The sequence below is a fragment of the Miniopterus natalensis genome, chromosome 13, assembly GCF_054644295.1.
Source record: "Miniopterus natalensis isolate mMinNat1 chromosome 13, mMinNat1.hap1, whole genome shotgun sequence".
Lineage (NCBI taxonomy): Eukaryota > Metazoa > Chordata > Mammalia > Chiroptera > Miniopteridae > Miniopterus > Miniopterus natalensis.
This window is the reverse complement of record NC_142093.1, coordinates 25304637-25330278: the sequence shown is the minus strand read 5'-3', so window position 1 is coordinate 25330278 and position 25642 is coordinate 25304637. Positions and strand designations below refer to the sequence as shown.

The 25642-nt window shown below is 40.5% G+C and overlaps 1 protein-coding gene across 1 annotated transcript in view; it reads left to right on the top strand.

Moving 5' to 3' along the window:
• Positions 1 to 388: 388 nt before the first annotated feature.
• The window catches only part of FSHR (follicle stimulating hormone receptor), a 130342-nt gene continuing 105088 nt past the window's right edge, over positions 389 to 25642 (top strand). The window contains 1 exon segment of the mRNA XM_087823912.1: positions 389 to 540. Coding sequence (XP_087680038.1) covers positions 389 to 540 — 152 coding nt within the window.

Below are 25642 nucleotides of genomic sequence, written 5' to 3'. Positions count from 1 at the left end.
TGGGATAAAGCCATCATGTCACTCTATTGAGAACAGAATGGTGACCAGTAATGACAGTTCTGCAGTGAACTAATACAACCTATTCCAGACGTCCATCAGGGTTCTTTCTACTTGCTGTCTTCCTTGGGTGAGGGTGTAAGAAACCCAATTAAGGAGAATAAGGGAATAGCTTATTTTGCCCCAGAAATCACTGGGCACACAGGACTTTGGCTATTCTTCTGAAGTGACAAAAAAAAAAAAAAAAAAAGCATCCATCCCTTGGGTCATGTGACCCTACCAGCTCTGGAGGCAGATCTCATAAGGGCGCTGCGTGGAGCCTCTGAAATCTGTGGAGGTTTTTCTCTGCAAATGCAGGAAGAAAGCAGGTGGATGGATAAATGAATTAAGCATGGCCTTGCTCCTGGTCTCCTTGCTGGCTTTCCTGAGCTTGGGCTCGGGATGTCCCCATCGGATCTGCCACTGCTCTCACAGGGTTTTCCTCTGCCGAGACAGCGAGGTGAAGGAGATTCCCTCCGACCTTCCCAGGAATGCGGTTGAACTGTGAGTATCGGAGGCCGTGGGAACTGCCACTGCAGGCATTTAGGTGTTGGATGCTAGTATTATTTTCGCATTAGGCTGATAACTGTTGAGCTGAAATATTTCTGCCCTGACCTAAGGCTTGAATAAAACAAACTCCCCCAGCTCAACACTGGAGAGGTCTCTCCAAGGGTTTTCGTGAGAGCTGGTCAGGGCGCTTGTCAGGGAAGGGCAGTGCGGAAACGGAATGTCTTTTCAACACATTTGTCCTTGGGTTCTATACTCTCTCTGGTGGAACCCGAAAAGTGAAACTAAGAAAACCTAGAAGACCTAGAACTGGAGGCAGAAAAGCAGCTTTGATTTAAGTGGTACGTACAATGTGAGCCTCCTGAGGACATTGAAATCAAGAATGCAACGGTCATTGTCGCCTTGGAGGCAGGAACAAATAATTCCTGAACTGAGATTCTGCTTCCTGGGGAGAAAGAGGGATGGAGGAGACAGGGGAAGGGGTGTGAAGAAATGGGGAAAGAAGAAAAAAGGGATGTGAAGACAGAGGGAGAAAGACAGGATAATCTTTCATACAGGTAAGAATATATGATCCTCAATTTTAGATTTTTACTGAACTATTTTAAAAGGAAGTAGACCGAACTGGATAAGATCATTTCACTTTCTCTCTTTATTTTGCAAATGAGATATCTGGGGTCTGAAGAGTCAGGAGAATTGCTCAAACTCTCACAATGAGTTGAGGCAGAGCCAAAACTAGAAATTAGGCCCTTTGATTCACAATCTACTGTTTTTCCCCAAATCCCGTGTGCGATTTCATTAGAGCAAGGTTACTGCTTCCCCTGAGAACTGGCAAGTTGTAGCTCAGAGACTGTAGCCATCCACCGTGTTTTTACTCCAAGGATTTTCAACAGAAGCCGCTCTTCTGGGAGCCTGTTTAGCTATGGGTGACTCTTGCCTTAGTGCAGAAGGTGGTCATCTCTTCAGTTCACTCAAAGACGTTAGTGTTGCATTTCAGAGTTTACTCGGGAACAAATGCTCGCAGACTTGGCTAGTCTGCTGCTGCTCTTTCCCTTGACAACCCAGGTCCCCAGTTCCCATCCAGAGGCAGCTGCGGCAACAGGGAAAATAACTGGTCTGTTCCATGTTTTGGCTACACTGCTTCAGATGAGACAGTTATTCCTGATTATGGGAACGTCAGTCTGGTGTATTAGGTCATCATAAACACAGGAGATGGCCCTGTACCTGAGCTCCTGTAAGAAGTCAGTTCCTTCTAAGTGACTTTGAACAATTACTTAAGCCCCTCTGAGTCTTGGTTCCTCGCTTCCTAAGTGAGTTTAATCCAACATGCTTGGTTGGATTGTTGTGAATACTAAAAATTATACCCCCCACACACCCACATACACACCCATTTCCACCTGTCCTCTCTTCTCCACTTCTTCTAACTGTTTCTTGTGGGTCGAGTAGCACCAACCAGTTCTAAAGCAGAGAGCCCCTAATGAGGTTTAGTTTGGGGGTGATGCTACTCTACCCAAACCCCCTTCTCCACTAGATTGCCTGCTTTCTGATATCTTTTTACAAGAAAATAATAATAAACAATAGAAAAAAAAAAGAAAGAAAGAAAAATTTAAAAGATAAAAGAAAAAAAAGAAGAGAATATATATTTTTTAAATTATGCATAGAAAACAGGAAGGAAAGGAAGGAGAGTGGACGAGAAAGAATAAAATTGATTCCCAAACCCCAAACTTCTGGGAGTATGTGTATGAGTTAGTGTGGGAGGAGCAGGGGCAGGTTTTTTTTTAAATTCATACTAAGATGTAAATGACTAACACCTATCTCTGCCCAGGAGCACTTTGCAACTGAGGAAAGAGATTGTAAAAGAGGGTGTGTGAACAGAACACCAGGAACAAATTTCACACTTTTGACAAGGCTAACCCATGGTCAATCCCTTACTTAGGGTACATAACAGTGTCCAAAGCTGCTAGAACTATGAAGGGGAAGAAAGTGCTTGCCTCTTACTGGCATTTTCCCCACCAGAGGAATAAGTGTGGTTGTTTGAAAGCTTTTAAGGAATAAAGTAGCTCCCCCAGATATCTTATCTTGAGAAGATTCTTTTCTCTGCACACTCAGTTGGGCCTGAGCTGAACCATTCTAGAGTTCAGGTTTGCAATCTTCTCAGCAAGATGTATTGAGGAAAAGAAGATAAATGTTGCTTTGGCAGTTAGACCAAAAAAAAAAAAATCATTTGGGGATATTTTTCTGGTCAGTTTGTTAATCACTGAAGAGCAGATAAAATGCCAAGTAAATGGGAACTCAGACTTAGAGTTAGAATGAAAGAGCAATTACTTTTGCTTCCTTAAAAGGGCTGGATCAGGGTTATCTGGAACATTGGTAGAAGGAAGATGAAGACTTGTTCAACTAAGTATTTCTAACTCATGGTGCAGCCTTCCAAGTTTGGGTATTGACTCTAATGATGACACATCAGGCATAGGTGGATGGAATAGCTGGGCTTCCAGGATGGCGATTGCTTAATCCATCATGTCAAAGCTTCATTGTCAGTCAGGTTCACTGGGGGAAACCTCTTCTAATTTTACCATGTACATTTTCATCCTATCAGATTCCATCCACCTTGCAGCAGTGTCATTTTATGCACCTGCCAGGTATCACTAAAGATTCTAATTCCCAACAATCTGCACGTGCTGATATCAACACCAAAAGCACATAAAAGTGTCATCAACAGGCAGGTAGATTCATTTCCTGAGGGGCCCCTACCGTTTACTTGATGCTTTACACATACTACTTCACTGAACTTCACCATACAACTGCAAGTCTGGTATTATTGCTCCATTTTCCAAAGAGGCAAACTGAAGAACAGAGAAGTTCAGTAACTTGAGCAGCCATCCCTGCAGCTCCCCGATGGAAGAGCTGGGATCCAAACTTGAGCCTCTTAATATCTCCCCTGCATGCTGTGTACAATGAAAGTCTTCTGACTCCTTTCATTCCTTCCTCTAAAAAAAGTGTCCTTTCGAATTTTGACCAGAGGTCAACAAATTGTTTCTTATGAAGAGTCAGATAATACATGCTTTAGGTTTTATGGGCCATTCAGTCTCTGGTGCAACTACTCAGATCTGCCACAGTTGGAGGCAAGCTGCCCTAGACAAAATGTAAATGAATTAGCATGGCTGTGCTGCAACAAAGCCTTATTTATAGACACTGAAATTTGAATTTAATATCATTTTCACAAGTCACAAAGTATCATTCTTCTTTCGATTATTTGCAATCATGTGAAAAGGTGAGAAACACTCTTAGCTAATGGGCCATAGAAAAACTGGGGGACAGGCCAGATTTGGCCCAAAGGCTGATTTAGACTGTGGATGAGAGTGGTTAACTATGACTGGCCTAAGTAGGGGTTGGGCCGCCGGAGACAACACGGCACCAGGGAGAAAGCACTAACCGGGGTGAGCAGGGTCAGGAGCGGAGGGAATTCTAAGGGAATATTCACAGGTGGGCCGGGCCTGTAATTGTCTCTGACGAGACAGAGATGATAGCGCGTCGCATCTAGAATCCCAGAGACCTGAGTTCACACCCAGGCCGTGCCATTGTTTTTCTTCCCTCTTTCAAGTGGGCTCTTGGTGGTACAATGGAAATGGTGGTGTGTGGTTCTCACAGAGTTGCCATGAGCATTAAGTGAAGCAATGCAAATGAAACACATAGCACAAAGCCTCTCGGGTGGCAGTCGTGGTGGTGGCGGTTGCTATTGTCATCTGTTCGATGCTAGGAGAAAAACACTTACCACAGAGGCCACTCGTGATGATCAAATGAGTCAATAGATATGGAAATGCTTTGGGAAATTTATGTAAAGATCTTCACAACTCTGAGACAGTTTTTAGTCTCCCACTTACTTAAAAATAACCTTCTCCTCCTCCCAGTGGCTGGAACACTTATTCTGTGTGCATTTTCTTTCTAAGAAAATGTATTCCTTCAGGCTTTCAATAGCTTTCAAGAACTCAGGGAGCGGGTTTCATTCTGACCATAGTCAAAGGAATTTTGATGCCTGACTTAGTCTAGAAACTCAGCTTCACCTGGAGGCAGTCAATGAATCTAGAAAGGACTTTATTCTTCCTGGAGCTAGAATTTCTAAGGAGAATTCAAACACCTATTCAAAATCTGGAATTTTAACTCTAAGTGACAGTGCGGATACAGTTATCTTTTTATTCAGCATGGTTCGATGACCACAATACTAAGAGGAGAAAAGAGTCCATTGATGGTCATTCTCAGCATAGGGAGACCTGTACTGAGATTATATTGTAAACTGCCTGTATCGACAACTCTCCTCACAGCAAGTTCCTGTATCTCACTGCAGTCTCAGCTGATCAGCACTTACTTCTAATTATCTAATTATATTTTTCCAGTTTTATTTTCTTCCTTTGCCTTATATTCCTTGTTTGGCTGTCTTGGTTTAGATCATTCTTAATACCCTGTTACCCTAGATTGTTGTTTAGTGAGGAGCTTTAAAGTGAGCCTAGTTCAGTCTTTCCTTATTAGGTCCTTAGTTCTGAGAGACGTCTCAGTGTTATGTGCCTAAAAGGGAAGGCTTTGCTATGCTGGTAAGTTCTGTGATCTCCAAGAGGGAAGTAGAGTTTCTGATGCTTGCAAGTGTGTTTAATTGCGGAATCTTTTTCTCTAAGTGCTTCTTCAAGGATTAATATTCTGTGGAACATACCTTGGGAAAGGCTGATCTACTTCTGGTCTATCCAACCCCAGCCACCAGAACAAATCCCTTGTAAAGTCTGAACGGTAGCCCAGACCTTCTAACTCCCAATTCAGGGCTCAGTAACAGCTGGAGAGGGACTCTTGTCTGGTTTTCATTGTTCTGTGCCCGAGCAGTAGCTGTGTACAAATGTGCTGTGTTCTTGTGAGGGAGATGGTTCTGCAGTACAGACGATAGCCGCGATGGAACTAGGCGTTACTTATTCTCAGCTGATGAAAGGGAAGATAAAACAATGGATTACAAGACTGCTGAAACCTCTCCTGACAATCTCATTAGTTCCATAGTGATGGTTTAAATCTCATCATCAGGCAGGTTCCACCTTCCTGATTGCCCATAGCTAATCAGTTTTACAAACTCCCGTCGTACCACTGGCAGCGATTCATTGCCACCTTCTTTTCGGGGGTCCTGGACATCTAAAGCCTTAATTATATGATAACTTCCTAATTTATCTCCTTCCAGCCAATCTCTCTTGTCCAAACCCACCATCCATCTCTCTCCATGAAATACCACTGCCGTCGTGTTATAATTCCCAAGTTCAAAATCCTTCAGTGGCTCACCTTCTGGACTTGACCTTTCACCATTCTCATCAGGAGCCGACTACTCTGCAAGACTGACATATACCTGCTCTCAAGCACACTTTGCCCTCCCTGCCTCCCTATGTCTTATGTTAGGCCTGCTACTTACACTGTCCTCAGTTTCTTCTTTGCCTCTTGAAATCCAACCTACTTATCATAGTCTCGCTCTAAGTTTGCCTCTTTCACTAAGTCTTCCCGACCACTCCATCTTTATTTAATCTGAACCCTGGTGCCATTCATCTCACAGTCTAGCTTTGCGCACACTTTTCGTGTAGGTCTCGTTTCCTCGATTGCAGTAAAAATTTCCTTTGTACTCCTTATGGTGCCTGGTTCAATGCAGTGTATGATCTAGGCCCTCAATTACGTGTAGAACAAATTATACAATAAATAAGGGGAATTACATCTGTTTATTTGCTCTGCTCCTCAGTATTGAAGTAAAGGTTCTTATAAAAGATGATTATTGCTCTCCCTGTGGTGAACTACTATAGGATTTGATAGTTTCCTTGTTTTCCTTGCTTTTTTATGTGTTTGTTTTACAAAAATGTCTATATGTCATTCGGTGATCCATTAATTTATTCAGAAAGAGAGATACATTGACTTGAAACAAGATTTCCTAAGTTAAAAAGTTGAATATTCTATACACTAGGCCCATCACTCAGTTCTCTTGACTTAAGTATTAATACCTGCCTCTCTATATCTACAAAGAATATTAAAAGGATAGATGAAATTGCCTAAACAAAATCACTTTAAGCCAGGCAGAAATGTTCAAAGAAATATAATTTTTTTCAATTAAGGTCCGATTTCTAACCCTGACTGTTAGGTTTCCTGTGCTCCCCAGATGTGCTTTGATTATTATAGTTCTGTCTGGATATCAAAAACAAACACCCCATTGTGCAGACTGCCCTAGGTGCCCATATCTGGAGACTCCTACTGCCTTGTTTAGATATGTCTTTGAAAGAAACAAACAGCACAGTTTTCATGCTAATGCTTTAAATAATCCTTCCTCTCAAAACAAAGTCTTTCATCTACTTTCGTGAGAAATTATATGTCTATGTACAACATTTGGAATTTAATTTGGCTGGGGGTATGGGAGGTTTATATTCCCATTCCCCCAGCAGGGGAACCAGAAAGCTGACTCAAGGAATAGCTACAGAAGGCAGTACCTTGAAAGGAAAAGGTGGAAATTATATTTCAGGGACAGATGCTTTAAGGGAAATGGTGAACTCTACCCTGAGAATTGGCTAAGAGCTATAATTTACAGAGTCATTACCAGCAATTGAAGAGTAGGGTTTGATAGCTCAGAACTGCTCTTGCTGGTGATGACAAAATCCCCTTGTTTACCTAAAGGCGAGTGCTGTCCTTCCTCACCCAAGTCCTCTACTAAAGAAGCCTAAGCTTCAGAAGCAGGACATCTTGGCCACAAATGGGAAATTCATTTAACTTTCTGAAAATATACTGGGGTGACACTGGTTAATAAAATGATATCGGTCTCAGATGTATAATTCTATAATCCATCATCTGTGTGTTGTATCGTGTGCTCACCACCCCAGGTCAAGCCTCCTTCCGTCACCATCTATCCCCCCTTTCTCTCTGGGAATCACCATAGTGTTGTCTATGGCTATGAGTTTTGTTTTGTTTTTTTGTTTAATCCCTTCACTTTTTTTCACCCAGCCTCCCAACCCCTCTCCTCTGACAGCTGTCAGTCTGTTATATGTTTCTATTTTTTTTGTTCGTTTATTTTGTTCATTAGTTTCCACATACAAGTGAAATCATATGGTACTTGTCTTTCTCTGACTGGTTTATTTCACTCAGCGTAATGATTATCCTTCTCCAAAGCCACTAATTGGGTTATCTATTCACTGTGGATGATTGGACCATACCCTTTTTTTTATGCTGCTAGACTTAAACTCTCCAATTAGGCTTTATTTAGACTAGATTCTAGCTTATACATCCCACAAGGTCAGTTGGGAAAAAGAGTACATAATTATTTTTAATTGCTTTAGGATCTGATTATAATGAGATTTGGATGTTTGTTCTTAACCTGACCTCTCCCTGAAGTATCTCGGAGGATGTTTTGTGCCTCTGACCTGAACATGCCATTACCTTGTTCTTTCATACAGAATATGCCAACTGATCTGAAAATATTCCAAGGGACGTACAAAAAATATTTGAGTAAAGCAACCAGACTCTTGCCATAAACTTGAACTCAATTATATTTTTTTGTCTTAAGAGTGGCTTGAGTCTACCATTTTTCATCCCTTCTCCCAGACCTGTTTTAGCAAGAGCCAACACAGCCATCACAGAATCCTGTATCAGAAACAAGGGGAAATGTACAGCATTAGCCAACTGTTTGTATCTCCTTAATGCCAAGCTTGATGAAAAGCTCTAAGAAATAGGGACCCAAAAAGTTCAGCTAAATTTCAATGAAGCAAAAAGATCAATTGAGGACATGAGAGAGAAAAATCCATCAGTAGGTAGGTGAAAAGTTGAAGTAAAATGATGCTCAGGTCTCCTTCAATTCTAAAATGCTCTGATTTCACAAACATCTTTAGGCACTAAACTTCTCAGAATCAATAGGCTTTTTCTAAGCCTCAGAGTCCAGGAGGCATGTAATTCCTAAACTGCTGTGAGTTCAGGTGTGGGCCTTGGGAATGGAAGGGGGCTGGTGAGGAGGGTTCCCTAAGCCTTGATAGGTAGCTCTCTTAAGCAAAGGGTTTTAAGCAAAGAATTTGACTTTGTAACTAAATAAACAAAGGCTGATGGGAGGTCATGGAATATTTCATTCAGAATCCTCCTAGAATAAGAAGAGAATAAAAAAGAAAGTCCCCTTATATGCAAAGACCACAGCCTTGAGCACTAGATTTTCAGGAGTGGCCCCAATTTAAAATATTCTGTTCTTTCGAAGAAAGTTGACTAAATCTTCATTCAGAAGGTAGGATCACATTTCTAGAAGATAGGATTGCCTCCACTTTTACTCTTCTCAGCATCTCATGGTAACAGCTTCTGAACTGGGCTCTGTGCATTCAGTCTTTCCCCCACCCAACCCACACCCACACCCCCCACACACCCCAGCTCCCGCTCTGAGCTCTTGCTCTGGTTTAATTCCTCTATGGGTTTGAATGCCCAGATTCAGGATAAAAGTTCAAAATTTGACATTAAAGTCCTCCACATTTTGGCCTCAAATTAACTCTCCTGTCCTCTCTCATCTCCCGTGCTCTCAACCCTTTGCTCTATGTACTTCCCCAGCCCCCAGATAATCTTATATCCCCCCAAATATATCTTATATTCCCCTACCCAAATAGTATTATTTTCTCCAATCTGAAATACATTCTCCTATTCTAATATTGTTCCTTTTTTGAGCCTAGAGTAAAGTTACTTGTCTTTTATGCAATTTCTTTCAACAGCAAATATTTATTGATTATATTTGTACAAGGCACTATACTGGGCACTTGGCAGGGAAGAATCAATAGGAGAGGCACAGTGCCTGGTCTCCTAGAGTTGCTAAAAAAAGAGGGACATCAAACAAGTAATGACAATAATGTTTTTCCTCACTGTTACCCACAACAATCAAAATCTCCCCTCAGAACCCAGAAGAGTCATTATCAGTAGCAGTCATTTGACAAGCAATTGCAAGTTGCTTTGTGCATTCTGAAATGATAGAGACTGATCGTTGAAAGGAATGGATGCCTAGTGAAAGCCACTGAGAACATGCTTGCCTGCTTGATGCTGGAAGAAAGTTGGTAAAAAGACAGGTGTCTGCCTGTCCCATCTAGATCTGACCTTATGACCACCTAGGGTTGATTTCACGAGCTACGTAGGGTCACTTTCAGAATACCCCATTCTTTATAAGGTCAGAAAACCCTTGCTCTATTTTATGAGGAGAGCACTGACTTCAAGTCAAATAGAATGACAAATGAACATCGGCAAATTTATGATAGGGTTTAACTGCCAGATGTCCAATTGTTTCAGTTTGACTAGAAGTTTTCAAATTATAAAAATGCAAGGGACTGGTGGAAGCACCAAAAAAGGAAACTTAGGCTGTGCTGTGTCTTTGCCAGTCTCAAAATTTCCTAAAGCTTCTTGTGCTCACGAATACTATAATGTGGATATTGCAGAGGGAGGGTAAAAGGACTTTCCATGTCTGTGGGCTGTGTATGCCAGCTTCCCTCCAGAGCAGCTGCCTGTCACCTCTGAAACCTGGTAATCACACGGTTAGCCTTAACAAAGCATGGCTATCTCTTCTGAAAAGGTCACACCTTAAAAATATCTACTGTGGCATAAAGGGGACACTAATAAGGAATTATTGCATGCTCTTGAACTCATCAGCAATTTCCCTTTCTTTCAAACTACTGTATTTTGTATGGCTATGTTTAGAATAAAAAAATAATTTGAGTGCAAAAGAATGATCTCTCTCCATCGTCAGATCACAGCCTGAGCAAGTACCAACAGCCAGCCCCGAACCCTTGCCAACTGCCATATTCCAACCAAGGCTAATTACTGGTCAGGGAGTGAAAGGAAGAAACCTTCATTTAATAGGCATTTGTTTTGTGGGCAAGCAGTGTAATGGTTCAGTAAGTAAATATAGTGGGAAAGAGGAGCAGCAGAAAATGCGACAAAAACACTCTTTAAATTTAGGAAACAAATTAAAAAGTCAAGGAAAGAAATATAAGAGTTATGGAGAATAGCAAAGAGGTCATCTAGAATCCTGCATACAGTAGCAAAATTGCTTATCAGGCTCCTGATTGTGAAAATCTGAGTTCCTTCAATAAAAAAATACAGTCTTGGAATGGCATTTGATTCCCTCAAACAAATACTAGAGAAAAGAGGAAAGAGAACAAACAGTTATAGTAGCTAGATAGGAAAATTACAAAGTAGCTCGGGTAAGATTCGGGAGAAAGAAAAGCAAAAACAGCAACGGAAACTAAATAAAAGAAATAGCCGGGCCATTGAGTTGGGGAATCGCTCCGTCAGTGCCTAGATCTTCCCTCTTGGGCTGATCAAATTCCCTGGAAAAGATTCTCCCAAGTTCCTATGTGGAGTGTGAAGCCCTCCTGCCAGCATCCTGGTGGGTGGGGAAGAGGGGTGGAGATCTCAGCAGCCAGCACTCATAAGTGGTCCCGGGCATCCTCCAGTTCAGAAACTCTCTATTCCAGTTTCTTTAAAAAAGAAAACTTTGGTGTTCTGTTCTGGTGAGGGGCATGTGTCTGTCTGCTCCACGTGGAACTTATGTCTGCCTCTTAAACTTTCCACCAATCCTCTTTATTTTGGCCACTTCGCCCTATCTCCACCCTCCCCCACTTCCACGATTGCCAGTGTCTCTAATTCCCGAGGAATTCAGGGATTGTGCAGTGTAGATCACATTGGCTGAGGACTCCATTTCCTAGAGTCTGCCAAGTCAGCACCTCTCAAACTTTAATGTGCAAGGAAATAAGAGGAATACATTGGGAAAACACAGATTTGAATTCAGTTAGTCTAGAGTGGAGCCTGAGATTCTACATTTCTAACCAGCTCCGGGAGATGCCGACAACACTAATTCCAGAACCACACCCACCCAGGATTCCTTACGATCCTAAAGTGTTGTTCTGGTTCATCTGTCCTTGTGGCTCTATGCCTCAAAATGCTAGGGATCTAACCCCTAAAATACAGCTCAATGTCTCCACTTCTCCTTATCTTTCCTACCATCACCCCGCCTTAAACCACCACCATCTCCCACCTAAGCTACTGCAATAGTCTTCACTGCTTCCATCCCATTTCCATGTGGATCCATCCCCCACACAGCAGCTAGAGAGACTTTAAGAAATTATTGGCCTACAATTACTTACAATTGCACTTAGAATAAAATGCATTCAACCCATGTTTCATGACTACCTACTATGGCAGGCGCTGTTCTGGGGGCTGGAGATCCAGCAGCGAGCCAAACAGACAAGCTCCCCCCTTGTGGAGCGCATGCGCCTTGCCACGGCAACAAGGCACCACGGTCAGACCTCTGCCTGTTCTCCGCAGCTACGGTGCACACCATGTACCACTTGCCCATCACCACTGTGCTCCAGCCACCCTGGACCCCTTTCTGCTCTTCCCACCAAGCTCTTTCCCACCTTACATCTTTTCACTTGCCTTTCTTTCTGTCTAGAACGGTTTCCTCTCTCTTTTTCACATGGGTTCTCATCTTTCCATTCTCTTCCCAAATGCCAGAGAGGTCTTCCTCATCTCTGCAGCATCCCACTCCACTACAGCAGCATCCCCGCTGCTCTAACATATGACCCTTTTCTTCATTAAACTTATCATGATTTGAATGCTTTTATGTTTTCCTATTTATCTCCCCCTGCTAAAAGCTAGGACTAAAGTTTTATGATAGCATGGATTCTAACATATAAACTAGTTCCTTATACAAAGTAAATGCTCAACACATGCATGAATTGAATGAATGAATGAATGAATGAATGAATGAATGAGCCCTTCAAGCAACTAAGAACTAAAAGATTGAATGTAACAAATACCTATTAAGTACTACTATATCACCATGCTTTATGCTTCTTACAGTATCTTGCTCAATTGCCTTGCACTGTAGCTATTACTCTTCCTATTTTAAGAGATAAGAAAAATGAAATCAAAAGAAGAACTAGCCCACACAGTGTCAGAATTGAAATTGAATTTCCTGATATACCTGATTTTAAAATGCCTAGTCTTTCCTATCAGGGGGATCACTTTGTAAGTTATATAAATGTCTATGCTGTACACCTGAAACTAATATAATATTAAATTTCAATTGTAATTTAAAAATTAAAAATTTTTAAATGCCTAGTCTTTTTACTAACTGTGAAAAAAGAGAAAGAGGACCATCCTGTCCTCTGAACTCCTAAAGCAAAAGATCTAAACTCTTCATCTGAGCTTAAATATGCACAATGCTACAGTCATCCATAATACAAAACATATTTTCTTGTCCCTCAAATACAGTATGCTCTTTAAGGGCTAGCACTGCACCCTTCTCCCACACCCAGCAGGACTGGGTACTCAATAACTATTCAATAAGATGGACAGAGACTCAGAAAGACAGAAAATGTGTGAGTGGGGTCATGAATAAATAGAAGGAAGGCTGAAAAGTTAATGTCAATGGCCACTTCCAGTGATAAATTGCAAAATAACCAGAAGCTGTCTAATAAAGCTGAAGAGCTATTTGAGCGATATGCGTGCTTCTGAAGGAGGCTTTTGGAAGGGTTGGTTCCAACTCTCCTCTGTCCTTTACATTTCCTAGGAAGATGGTTCCCAGTAATACTTAACTCTCAGTAGGCTGAGCAGCTGATCTTCCGCAGGTAGAGAGGCTTAGCAGCAGTGACTGCCATGTGACATGGGGCGCTTGATGGAGGCTTGGGATCCGTGTAGATACTCCCTAAATGGTCCTCTTACAGTTAGATGAACCCTGATGACGTTTCTAAAGCTCAACAGAGGTGTTTTTTTTTAAATCGTATTGATCTAATAGGACTCTTTTCTAAGATTTCTGTCTAGTTTTGAGGAGTTGTACCTCTGCTTTCTCATTTTGGAAATGATGTAAAGTCTGGACCAAGGCTGCTCTAACTAGCTCCCAACTTCCTATGTAGTTATGATTGGCTCAGTTGCCTCAAATATCTCCCGTTATTTGTCACAATACCACCATTAATGAATGAATCCTGGAGCTTAAAAGATTTCCCTAATTTCTAAGACTCTGAAGTTGAAACGTATAAAATCCTCTTGGGGGATAAATATCTTAAGCTCCTGAAGGCCAGTCCTTCAACATTTTTAAAAGTGTATTCCTCACAGCTCTAGTTTCATAAGACCCTCTGGGAAAAGCAAAAGTTTAAAAGGTCTTCCATGATCAAATAGGTTTGGAAAATGCTCCATGTTATACCGCTATTTTAGAGATTCACAATGCACATGACATATTCAAGGCTCTCCAAGGCATTCCAATTTTATATAATCCATAAGCGCTCCACAGAACACACTAGGAGACTGTGATTTAGTGAGAAGCAGCTAACCAAAAATACGCTTTCACAAATGGGTATCCATATATATCCACAGAAACTAAAGGGTTGAGAAAGGTATTGTGTACAACCCCAAATATGTTGTAGATGTATATTTTAAAATCCTATGTGTGAACCTGCTTTGTTCTTCAAATCAGAGAACGTTTTGCTAGATGAGCTTCAGTAAGCATACATTTCCTCCCTAACCTTACTTATTGTAGGAATAAGAAGTGAGTCCTGGTAAAACAATTTGTCTAAGGTCATGTGAGTAATTGAAGGTATTATCTATCGTTTATTTCCAAAGCCAAAAACTTTCAATCCTCACTTTCCAAGTTTCTATGGTGATAAAACATACCTGTCAACTCCAACAAAACACAGGCAATGGCTCCCCCCCCCCTCCCCAACCACCACGCCACCTCTATCTTTTGTCCCCTCACAACGAAGGAAATGCCTTGGAGATATTATAAGCTTTAGAATTCCACAACCATTTTATTTTTACCTTTGCCTGCTTTATTTAAAAAAAAAAAAAAAAAAAAGCTTTATTGAGATATAACATGTACTATACAATTAACTCATTTAAAGTTTGCATTTCAATGGTTTTTGGTATATTCACAGATAAGTGCAACCATGACCATAGTCAATTTTAAAACATTTTCATCACCTCAGAGGAAAACACATACCCTTTAGCTATCACTCCCCTACCTGCCCATCCTCTACCCAGATGTAACCACTAATCTACTTTCTGTCTTTATAGAATTCTCTATTCTGAGGTTCATAGAATGGAATTATATAAGGTCTTTCTGACTAGCTTCTTTCACTTAGCATAATATTTCCAAGACCCATTCAAGTAGTAATGGGTGTGAATACTCCATTCTTCCTAGGGCTGTAAAATATTCTTTTGCATATATATACCACATTTTGTTTATTTCTTCATCTGTTGATGGACATTGAGATTATTCACCTTTTGGCTATTATGAATAACACTACTTTAAACATTTGTGTGCAAGTTTAAAGTTGTGGACATATGTTTTCATTTCTCTTGATATATACCTAGGAGTAGAATAGTTGAGTCATATGGAAACTTTATGTTAATCCTTCGGGAACCACCAAACTGTTTCCCAAAATTGGCTGAACCATTTTACATTCCCATGAAAGGTGTGTGAGGTTGCCTGTTCCTCCAAATTCTCTTCAACACTCGTTACCTGACTATTTTCTTCTAACCATCATAATGAGTATGAAATGGCATCTTATTGTGGTTCGGTTGGCATTTCCCTGATGAGCAGTGATGTTCAGCATCTTTTCCTATGCTTATTGGCCATTGGCATGTCAACTTTTTAATCTTTTCAGAAAATCAGCTTTTTATTTCAGTTGTTTTCTCTATTTTTTTCTATTCTTCATATTATTAATTTCTAATGTAATATTCATTATTTTCTTACTTCTGCTCACATTAGACTTAGTTTGTTCTTCTTTTCCCAGTGTCTTAAGATGGAAGATAAGGTTATTGATTTGAGATTTCTCTTCTTTCTTAATACAGGCATTTACAACTATAAATTCCCCTATAAGTACTGTCTTAGCTGTACCTCATATATTTTGGCATGTTGTGTCTTGATTTTCATTTATCTTAAAGTATTTTTTATTTCTCTTTTTTTAAATTTATGACCCATTGGTATTTAGTAGCACACTGTTTAATTTTAACATATTTGTGAGTTCCTGATTTTTTTTTTCTGCTATTGATTTCTTCTTTCATTCCATTGTGGTTAGAGAACATTCTTTGTATCATTTCTTTTTCTCTCCTCTCCTTTTGGTATTCCCATTACACACATATTGATGTGCTTAATTTTGTTCCATATGTTTTTGAGGCTCTCCCCATTTTTCTTCATTCTTTTTCTTCTCTGTTCTTTGACTTGTATAATCTCTATTGATTTACTCTTAATTTTACTAATTCTTTCTTCTGCAAGTTCAAGTCTACTATGGAGATCCTCTTGTGATTTTTTTTTTTTAATTTTTATTATTAGTTATTGTATTCTTCAACTCCAGAATTTCTACTTGGTTTTTAAATAACATTTTTATCTCTGTATCAATATTCTCTATTTGATGCAATATTATCAGAATACTTTTTAAATCATTCTTTCCTTTACTTCTCTGAACATACTTATAATGACTCCTTTGAAATATTTTTCTGCTAAATCTGACATTTTGGTCACTTTCACAGGCAGTTTCTGTTGTCTGTTTTATTTTTTAGTGTATGGGTCATATTTTCCTGTTTCTTTGCTTGCCTCAATTTTTTGCTAGAAACAGGTTAGATAATATATTATAGCATTTTGTCTACTGGCTCCCCCTCATGACTTGGTACTGTTATTTGTTTGTTTTAGTGATTAGCTGAATTATATTAGTGATGCATCTGATGCTGCTCTCCTGGAGGTACAGCTTTGGATACATATCCACGGTTACCCTGGGCGAAGAGTACTAATAAGGCTCTCTTTCATTCTTTTTTGGCCACATCCACAAGTTAAACTCCACTACTTACAGGCAAACTGTCCTATTATTTTCAACAATCCCCTGGGGGACATAAATTCCTCTACAAACGAATCCAATCAAATTGTAGCCCTTTTGAAGAGACCATTTCTGAGGTCAGTATTTGATATTTGTTCTGACTTCAGGAGGGCTCCTTCCAGCTGTTTTATTTTCCCAGTTCCCTCCCACAAACCAGCGGCTTTACATTAGATATTTATTAGATCCACACCTCTACTGTTCTTAAGAGTGCTCTTGGGCTTAAACATCTCCATGCTCTGTTGCAAATAGAAGGAGTTCCTTTGGGAAGTGAGTACATGTTTACAGTCTGCTGCTCTCCCTGGGCAGGATCTCAGCCAGTGCTCTGGGGCCAGGAGTGGATTCACTGGCAAGCTTCTCTCTAAGACCCTCATTCTAGGAGCTAAGCACTTGATGGAGGTTAGGGCAACAGCCTGAAATCCTCTTGGTTTGACTTTTCTGTTATGAAACCACCACCTCATATACCCAGACAAGCGCTATCGGGACCCAGTACTCTCAGCAGGCTACACCCAAGATAGAGCCTCCATGCGCGCAAGGAGAGAGGAGCCCCGCTTCCCAACAGCACTTGCCCAGGGAATAGCCTCAGCAACAAGCAGCTGGAGGCAGAATGAGAAATGTTCAAGTCCTGCTCCTCCTGGGCTGAAAGCCCTCTGGCTGCAACCTGGAAGGAAAGGAAACCCTGTGTTTTGAGCTGCAGCAGTCTGGGGTGGAGTTTCCATGTCTCTGAGGTAGTTTTGGTTTAAATTACTAAAGACTCTTGCCTTTTTTATGGATTTTTATAGATTTTTTTTTAAATAGCTGTTTGTTCTTTTACATTTACCCATCTTTGGTCTTTGCTCTTAGGACCATTTCCAGAGGCTTTGAATATTGTTTGTTTGTTTGTTTGGCTGTGTTTTTATAATTTTCACCAGTTTCACTACAGAACAAGTCAGCATAGCGCCCCACAAAGTCATGCTGAAAGTCAATGCCAAGGCCATGTTTTTGATCAGGAAAAAAAGGGGGGATGGTGGGGAGTGGCTGAAAACAGCAAAGCCGTCTTGTACTTAGGATTATGGTGTCTGAAGTTCTTGGTGTGCCCTTGAACATGGAGGACAGTTGGGCAAGCCAGGAGGAAATAAATGTTATTACAATGAAGTTTTCACCCCATTTTTACTTTAACGTTTTCATGTGCATTATTAGTTTTAAATAATTCAGTATGCATGTCCTAAATATCAGCCTGGTGACTGGTAATGGCTCTATCACCTACAAAATAAGGCCACTAACTGATCTCCTTGGCAGGCATAACACTGTGGTACAGTGAGTAAAACAGAGGGAAATGGAATTACAACGGAAAGGGTGCTCTCCAGGGCTGCTTTGGTTTGTTAGATCAAAGGACAGATTTATTTTCTCCTGGACAGGATAGAAACAAAATGACCTTCTCCCTGTGCATTTACAGTCCTGACCATTTGACGGAAGTAATTTCAGCAACAGGGAGCATGTAGTTGTACCAAATGGAAACAAGCCAAAAGTAATGTCAGAGTCCTGAGTTCAGCATCTTCACAGAAAAATCATTGAGACCCTAAACAAAGCAGTGCGTCAGCCACAAGCCACTACAGGCAACACCCCTTTATCAAGTGCTTATTGTGTGTACAGCCACCGCGGGGGTAGAAGAGCCGAAGACGCCGCCGGGACCCACAGACCATTCAAACGTGGCTGAAGGGAACAGTCACAGATACACAGACAGAGAAAAAGAGAATAAGGCTTTTCAGTCATCAGGTGCTAACATGACAAGCATAGGATACGCAGAACAAAATCTGACCACTGTGGGGTTCTTTGAAGGGCGAGGTACCTACACTTGAGAATGAACATAGGGCGCTTTCTTGAAAAGGTGTGACACGTGACACGTGCTGGATAGAAAGAAATATTTAAATACATGGTAGTGAGGGAGAATGCATAGCAGCTAAAAAGAAGACCTGGAGAGCCAAACAGCAGCAAGTCAAAGAAATCTTTTCTCTCCTAAAGAAAATATTATTTTTTCTGAATTATCAATTTTATATTTAGAAATGTGCCAAGTATACCACTTGGGTGAGTGGAGGAAATTACAACATTTTTTATTCCAGTTCTTTAAATTCAAGAAAGTTTACCTAGCAGAAAAATAATAATAATAATAAAGTTCTCTTTTAGTGTGGTTCAGAGAAAATTAGTGGGCTGCAATAAATGGCTTTTAACATTCATAGAGATGACTGAATGCAGAACAAATTAAACCCAGCCTTAGTTTGCAGTAAAGAAATACAAATCACTTAAGTCACTATAAGACTTTTCGAATAGAATTAGTTTTTTATTCATTTATTTGTTTCAATTGCCTGGAATAGGGGCAGCTGAGATGATATTATGCCTAGAAGAGCTTAGGATCTAAAGCTACATGTTTCTAAAATAAACAATTCCTTCAGCGAAAGTTACTTAAACATTGGGTTAATTTATGTTTTGACACAGTAAGAAAACAGACTCCGTTAGATCTAGATAACTTTTCCTAGAATTAACCTAAACTTACCATTTTGTCTGTTGACCCCGAACTCACCTTGCTTTTCAAAAGAAAGCACTGAAAAATGAATGAATGAATGAATATAAAACAATAACTATCAAGAACCTCTTCAAATACCTGCCTCCCCATTTATTGTATTTTTCTAACTCTGCCTTCAAGGCGAGCAGTCAAGATCAACTACTGATCTGCAGCCCATCTAATTTTGTGTTTTGCTTTACTCTGTTTTCTCTCTTCCAATAATCATTATGGTGTAAGTGACACTCCAGGGGAAATCAATTTCTTCTGACTAAACAGAAAAGCCCAGTCTACCTCCCTCTAATCATAATTGGAGCTTTGTTTGTTTTGCTGCTGTTTGGACCATGCCACCCTCTTGTTTTCACCCAAGTTGAATATTGTCTGCTGCAGCCTCTGAGAAGATTAGCCAGCCTTTAGGAACTGCCCCCTTGAGCAGAGAATAATTAGAACCACTTAGACATCAGAATTGCATTTGCCAGCAGCTGGCTAGATGTTGTTTTCCTCAAGATTGTTTAAAGGAAAAGTCCTTTAAACCCCTAAGAGGATAGTCTTTCTTATTTTCTCTCTACTTTGGAAAAAATGTGAAGCTCCAGAAAGCATCCAGATTTGTTAGGACTCAAAAACAAGGTTTCCCGTGCTTCGTTTCTATCTGTCTTATGTCTGGTAAGTATTATGCATGTCTTAGACCTCAGGAGATATTTGTGAATAAATGAAATGAATGACTTGCACTAAACCGAACTGATGAGTTAAATTGAATTGGATTGGACTGGATTGAAATGAATTGAGCAGAGCTTCTCTGAACTATCAGAGTGGCTATCGTGAAACCAGAAGGAAGGTCAGAGTGTCACTTTCACCAGCCGATCAGGGCCAGAACTTGGGATGATCGGGGAGTCCAGGACCTCCTGGCTGTTGAGGAGGAAACAGAGGTTAAGTGGTTATCCAAGGACAGATAGCAAAATGGAAGCAGAGCCGAGACTCCAGCCATAGTAGCAATACAGACAAATAACTAACTGGGCTTGAGTGTACTAAGTACAGACCATGTGTCAGGACCAGTTCTAAGTTCCTCACTCTGTCCCCTCACTTATTCCTCACAGCAACCCTTCGGGGCAGGCCCCACTGTTATCTGCACCTTCAGATAAGCACCTCTGTCTCAGAAAAAAAAGCAACTAAGCAACTTGCCCCTGTGGCACATCCAGGATTTGGACCCTGGAAGCAAGACCCCAAGATATTGTTCTCAACCATTTCAAGGCACCATGGCCAGCAGAGGAAGAAAGTTGATAACATAACTTAAATAAGAATTTTTTAAAAGGAAAATGAATATTAAGGAAATGGAGAAACAGAAGAAAAGATTTTTCCCCTTCTCTTGAAGACTTGAAATTATAAACCTGATCTAGTGTCCTTAACTTAAACATTTTAAAATATTTATGTCACATATCTTGGTTTCCTGAAGTTAGGTCTTGGTAGAGTCTGCCAGACTATATTATACAGAGACTTAGATGAGTATAGGGGTTCCAATTTCTGGAAATGTCATAAAGGCTTTTGAAAAATACATAACTTATATTTATCTACCCATTATATTCTATAACATAGTCCTATAATATTGAAAATGTTCACTAATGTCTTGGGACTTGAAGGCTCCAGTCAGTACTGGACACCATGCTATGTTCTTACTTCCAGAATGACCAGAAATTCTGATGGCACTATCTCTCTGCCCTTTGTACCCAAAGGCCTGCTCTCATCAATGAGGAGTAGTTGACTGCCTCCACTGAGCCCTGCATATAGAGGGGCTCTAATCATCCTATTAGAATCAGAACTACAAAATGATTTTAATTGTTGACTATTCTAGTTCTGAAGATCTGAGCTCTTTAGAGTCCTGAGCACATAGAAGTCATTCCATATATTTTGGGAAATGACTTAGCAGTCCCTACTCACTAGGAGTCAAACAGCAATCAGGCTACCTGGATGGCTGCCGAGGCAAGGAGGCGAGAGATGGCTCAGAATCCTCAGGGGTGAATGAGGGATTAGACCTACGGCGTGAGGGAGAGGCAAGTTGCAGGACAAAGCCCAGCTCTGACATGAGCAACCCAATGGATGGCACTATCATTTATTTACTGGGTTATGAGAGGAGCATATTGGTAGGGGAGGGAAAGTGTGAAAACAATATTATAGTTTGAGATATAAGTTTGAGATCAGTTTGAAACACAAGAGTGGAGATAAGTAAACAGATAAATTATCTGTAAGATTCATATGCATTAACCACCATCTGGGATGAGGGTGTGAAATTAGGATTGTCATGTCATGCTCTTAGTGAATTCAAGCTAGTTTCTAGTAATTTTTAGTTTTGTTTATCTGTTTCTTTCCAGTTGCAAAATTTTACAATTATTAATAGGATTGATGTTAGGTTTTCTGATCTATAGTTTCTAGAATCTGTTTTCCACCTTTCTGAAAAAAGTGGCCATTACTTTTTACTCTCCAGGCTTCTGATTTCACTCCTAATTCATAATTCACTGTTATTCATAATTCTTCAAAGATTAAAGAATCTCTTCTCCATTTACCCAAGTTTTTCCAGAGCCTTGAGATGTCACTCGTCTGTATATGGAAGTAGAAGCTCAATGGAAACAGCTAGCTCCCCCTTTCCTCTCTCCTCTCATATATTAAACTTCATTTCCAATATAACAAAAGACTATGAAGCACTTTCCAGAACTATTCTCACTAATTAAGAAGGTATAAGTCAAATAGGAGTCAGGCATGCCTGGGTTCCCTTGTCATCTGTGAATGCCACAGTAGCAGCAGGCGGAGCATCTCTAGCTTTCTTTCCCGAAATGTAGATGGAAAGTCTTCTTTGTAAGTCTTAGCATTTTTCCCAAGTCCCAGTAGCAGCAGGCTGAGCATCTCTAGGAGTGAGGTTCTTATCCCTCATTTGTTTTGTCTCCACTCCTGATTTTATGTTCCTTTTTTATTTTTATTTTTTTTGTACACGGTATAACTTCCTTAGTGCAATATTTTTTGAGCTATTTTCTCAGCCATTGTTCCATTTTTTCATGTGTATGTATAATATCATTTACAAATACTCACAATTTTGTTACTATTACTCTAAGGAAATGTTCCCATTCATTAACTCATTCACTCAACAAATATCTATTGAGCATGCATTACAGTAGTTACTACAAAGCACAGAAAGATGGATCAGAAACAGACCTGAGTTGAGGAAGCTGAGAGACTAACATGGGACCAAGCCACATACAATCACAGGTGTCACAAGAGATGTGTCTTGTGGGAATTCAGAGGAGGCAGGTGCTAGAGGCAGCATTTGCAGGGTAGATCAAAGAAGGAAGGCTTTATGGTGTGGACGGCAGTAGACTTGCACCTGCACGTTGAGAAATTTAGATAAGGGAAGATGAATTATATGCTTGTGTGGGGGGATGTGGTGTGTGTGTGTGTGTTATGGTAGTCCTCGGTGAGAAGTAGGGTATTCCAGAAAGAATAAAGACATTATTGAATATCACCTTTTAATTACTACAGGGAACTTTAATGTGTATACTTGTGTCATTTTATTTCTTATTGCTTCTCATTTTCCCATGATGCACTTTTCTTGCTATGTCTTACCTCTACTCTTTTATATGCTCAGATATTTCTATTATTTTTGCCACCTCAGGACTCTTTTTCACCCAGGATCATTATTCTCTGCCTTTCCCCATTTCCCTTTCCTTCCCCCGAGTCTGCTCAAACCCATCCTTGGTTCCTCTTCCTTCCTATGCCAGCTTGACAGAAGTGGACAACCTTTCTCTCTGGAAGCAGAGCTATAGGATGGATGCCTCCCCCCTGGGCAGACCCACAGGCCACCCCTGTAGCCCTTACAGTCCACCTACTGAGACACGTGTCCTAGGGCAAGGAGGTCAAACAGCACAGTCGAATGATCCCAGAACTAGGAATGAGAAGACCTGGGTTCTGGTTTTAGTCCCAAGAGTGTCTCATTATACAACCTAATTTCCCTAGGCCACAGTTTACTCCTGTACCATGTGGCAGAACTCAACATGATTATCCCCAAAGTCATCGGCATCCCCACAGGCAGAAGGAAAAGGTGAGCCCTGGGAGTAAACTATGACTGAAGCTATTCAACCATTTAAATAATAATTGGAGCAGTATCATGTCTAGTCACTGCCCTTTCCAGCCTTCCACTCCCAGAAGCCCTTTGCAGCTTTGTCAGCTGTGACTCTAGGAATCTCACATGTGTAGTGAAAATCCTTTTTTTTTTCTCCAGACTTTTTCTTCTGACTTGTCATGATTAAGTGGCAACAGGAACAAGTGAAAGGACTCATTGTCTTTCTATTGACAGTTTGCCCTCTAGACCCTGCCCCAGGAGAGGAAGAGCAGAGTTAACAGAGCTCATCAGCCATCTGCAGTTTCCTAGTTTTTAGGTCTGTTGGCAACTGACATTCCATCCATACCCCTATAGCTAGTGGCAAGACTGGGGAGTGAGGGCCACTACAAATGTGTGTGTATGAGCATTCCAGGCTTTCCTTTGCCAACTCCAATATTTAAAATCAACACTCCTACAAATGTGATGCACAAGATGGCTTTAAAATTCCTCAAGGGTTGAATGGTATTTCCTAGGAAAGAAGAAAGCAAAGATTGGTGAGCACCAATTCATTCATTCATTTGTTCATTCATTCAACAAATACTGATTGCTTATTATGTGCCACAGACAGCTCTCTGTGCTAGAAATACAGCAGAGAACAAAGCAGACTGCAGGAAAAGATGGTAAGTTCTTATGGGACTTATATTCTATCACAAATGACCAATAATGAACATAAAATATAAGTAAGATATATAATATGCTAGATGGTGATGTATGCTACTAAAAAAATAATAAAACAGGGAAAGGGGACGGTCAGAGGTGGTAAACACACTAGTCAGAGAGCCCTCCTGGGAAGGAACCAATTGAGTAAAGTCCTAAAGGTGGCCAAGGACTGAGCCATGTAAAGATCTGGAGGAAGAGTGTTCCGGGAGAGGGACCAGCAAGAGTAAGTACTCTGAGGCAGGAACACATCTGCATACACAGGGAACAGTAAAGAAGTCAAGTGACTAAATGGATGAGGAGAAAGGGCATCATATAAAATAAGATCAGAGAACTTTGCAAGTAATGAAGAGCCAGTACCCTTGTAAGGATACTGGCTTCTGTTCAGGTTGGGATGGGAAGCCAAAGGAGGTATGTAATCTGATTTAAACTTTAACAGAATTATTATTAAGAATAGGCTGAAAAATGTCAACAGAGAAGCAGGAAGACGAATTAAGAGACTATCACAATACATTTGAAAGGAGATTATGGCTCATATGGAAGTGGTAACAGTGGAGGTGAGGAGAAGGGGTCAGATTCTGGACATATTGGAAGGTAGAGAAAACAGGATCTCTGACAAACTGAATATGGGTGTGAGGGGAAGTCGTGTCAAAAATGGCAGGAGGGTTATAAACCTGAAAACTAGAAAAATGAAGTTACCTTTCCCAGGATGGGAAGGAAGAATGCAGGAGAAACACAGCTGTGGGGGGGTAAAAATTATGAGACAGGCCAACCTAAGGAAGACATATCTTTAGCCTCTTAATAATTCTATAGTCTAAAGATTGTGATTTGGATATTTAATTACATTCTTGTTTTCTGATGCCACCCAGTCTAAACTTTTGCCTAACCCAACCCTTGCCATTAGAATGTCACACTAAATGTTTACACTTAAAAAAAAACCAAGAGCTTCTGAAGAATTACATTATACCTTAGGATTAGTTTTGTTTAAAAAAAAAAAAAAAAAGCCTCTAATAGCTAAACAAGTTCTCTCTAGCTGTGAACATAAGCCACATACTCTCTTCTCTAATGATGATGCAGAGAGGATCTTCTCTTCCCTCAAGACAGCTGCTGGATCTGTTCATTTTATCAACACTCTTCACCTGTCTTTGCTTTGTCCCCTCCCTTAGCAAAGTCCCAGTGTTTCTACCCAATCCCCTTTTCCCACCGAACAACTCTGGATGGAGATCTCTGACATCTCACCCTTGCTGGGAGGACATGATTCCTTTCAAAACAGTTTACACATATAATATGGGAAGACAGATTCTACATAACTCAAGTAAATGTGTCACTTAAATTCTTCATGTTCTGGTTGTTTCTTAAATCTGGTTGTTTCAAAATGTGGATAAAAGTAAAAAGGGAGGGAAGAAGGAGAGACGTAGAGAGGGAAGTGAGAGAGGACTACTATGTTCTTAGAGAAAAGAATTGTAGTGGATTAGGCAAATAGTCCTCAACATATCTACTGTATCCTTCATCTTATAAACTTAGAAGTTGAATCCAAAGAGGTGAGGCAACCGTGCCTTGGTCTTTTGGGCTAAGATCAAGTGCAGAGAGGTGAGGCGCCCATGCTAAGGACCCGGAGTAAGGGTGTGGCAAAGCCAAGAATGGAACCCACAGTTTTAGACCCTCGTCTTTAATAGAAGAGTCTTCTATTATGGCCTAGCCCTCACCAGGAGGGACTTTGAAAGTGGGGCAGAGGATTGTAGATTTAATATAGCAGGCAATGGAAAGCGATGGTAGGCCCTGGAGCAAGAGTGAGAAGTCATGTTTTTGGAGCACTTGTTTGAAAGTAATTGTCCAAAACAAATTGGAAAGGGGAGAAACTGGTGAAATGGAGACAGGGTGAAGGCCATTGCAGTTTAT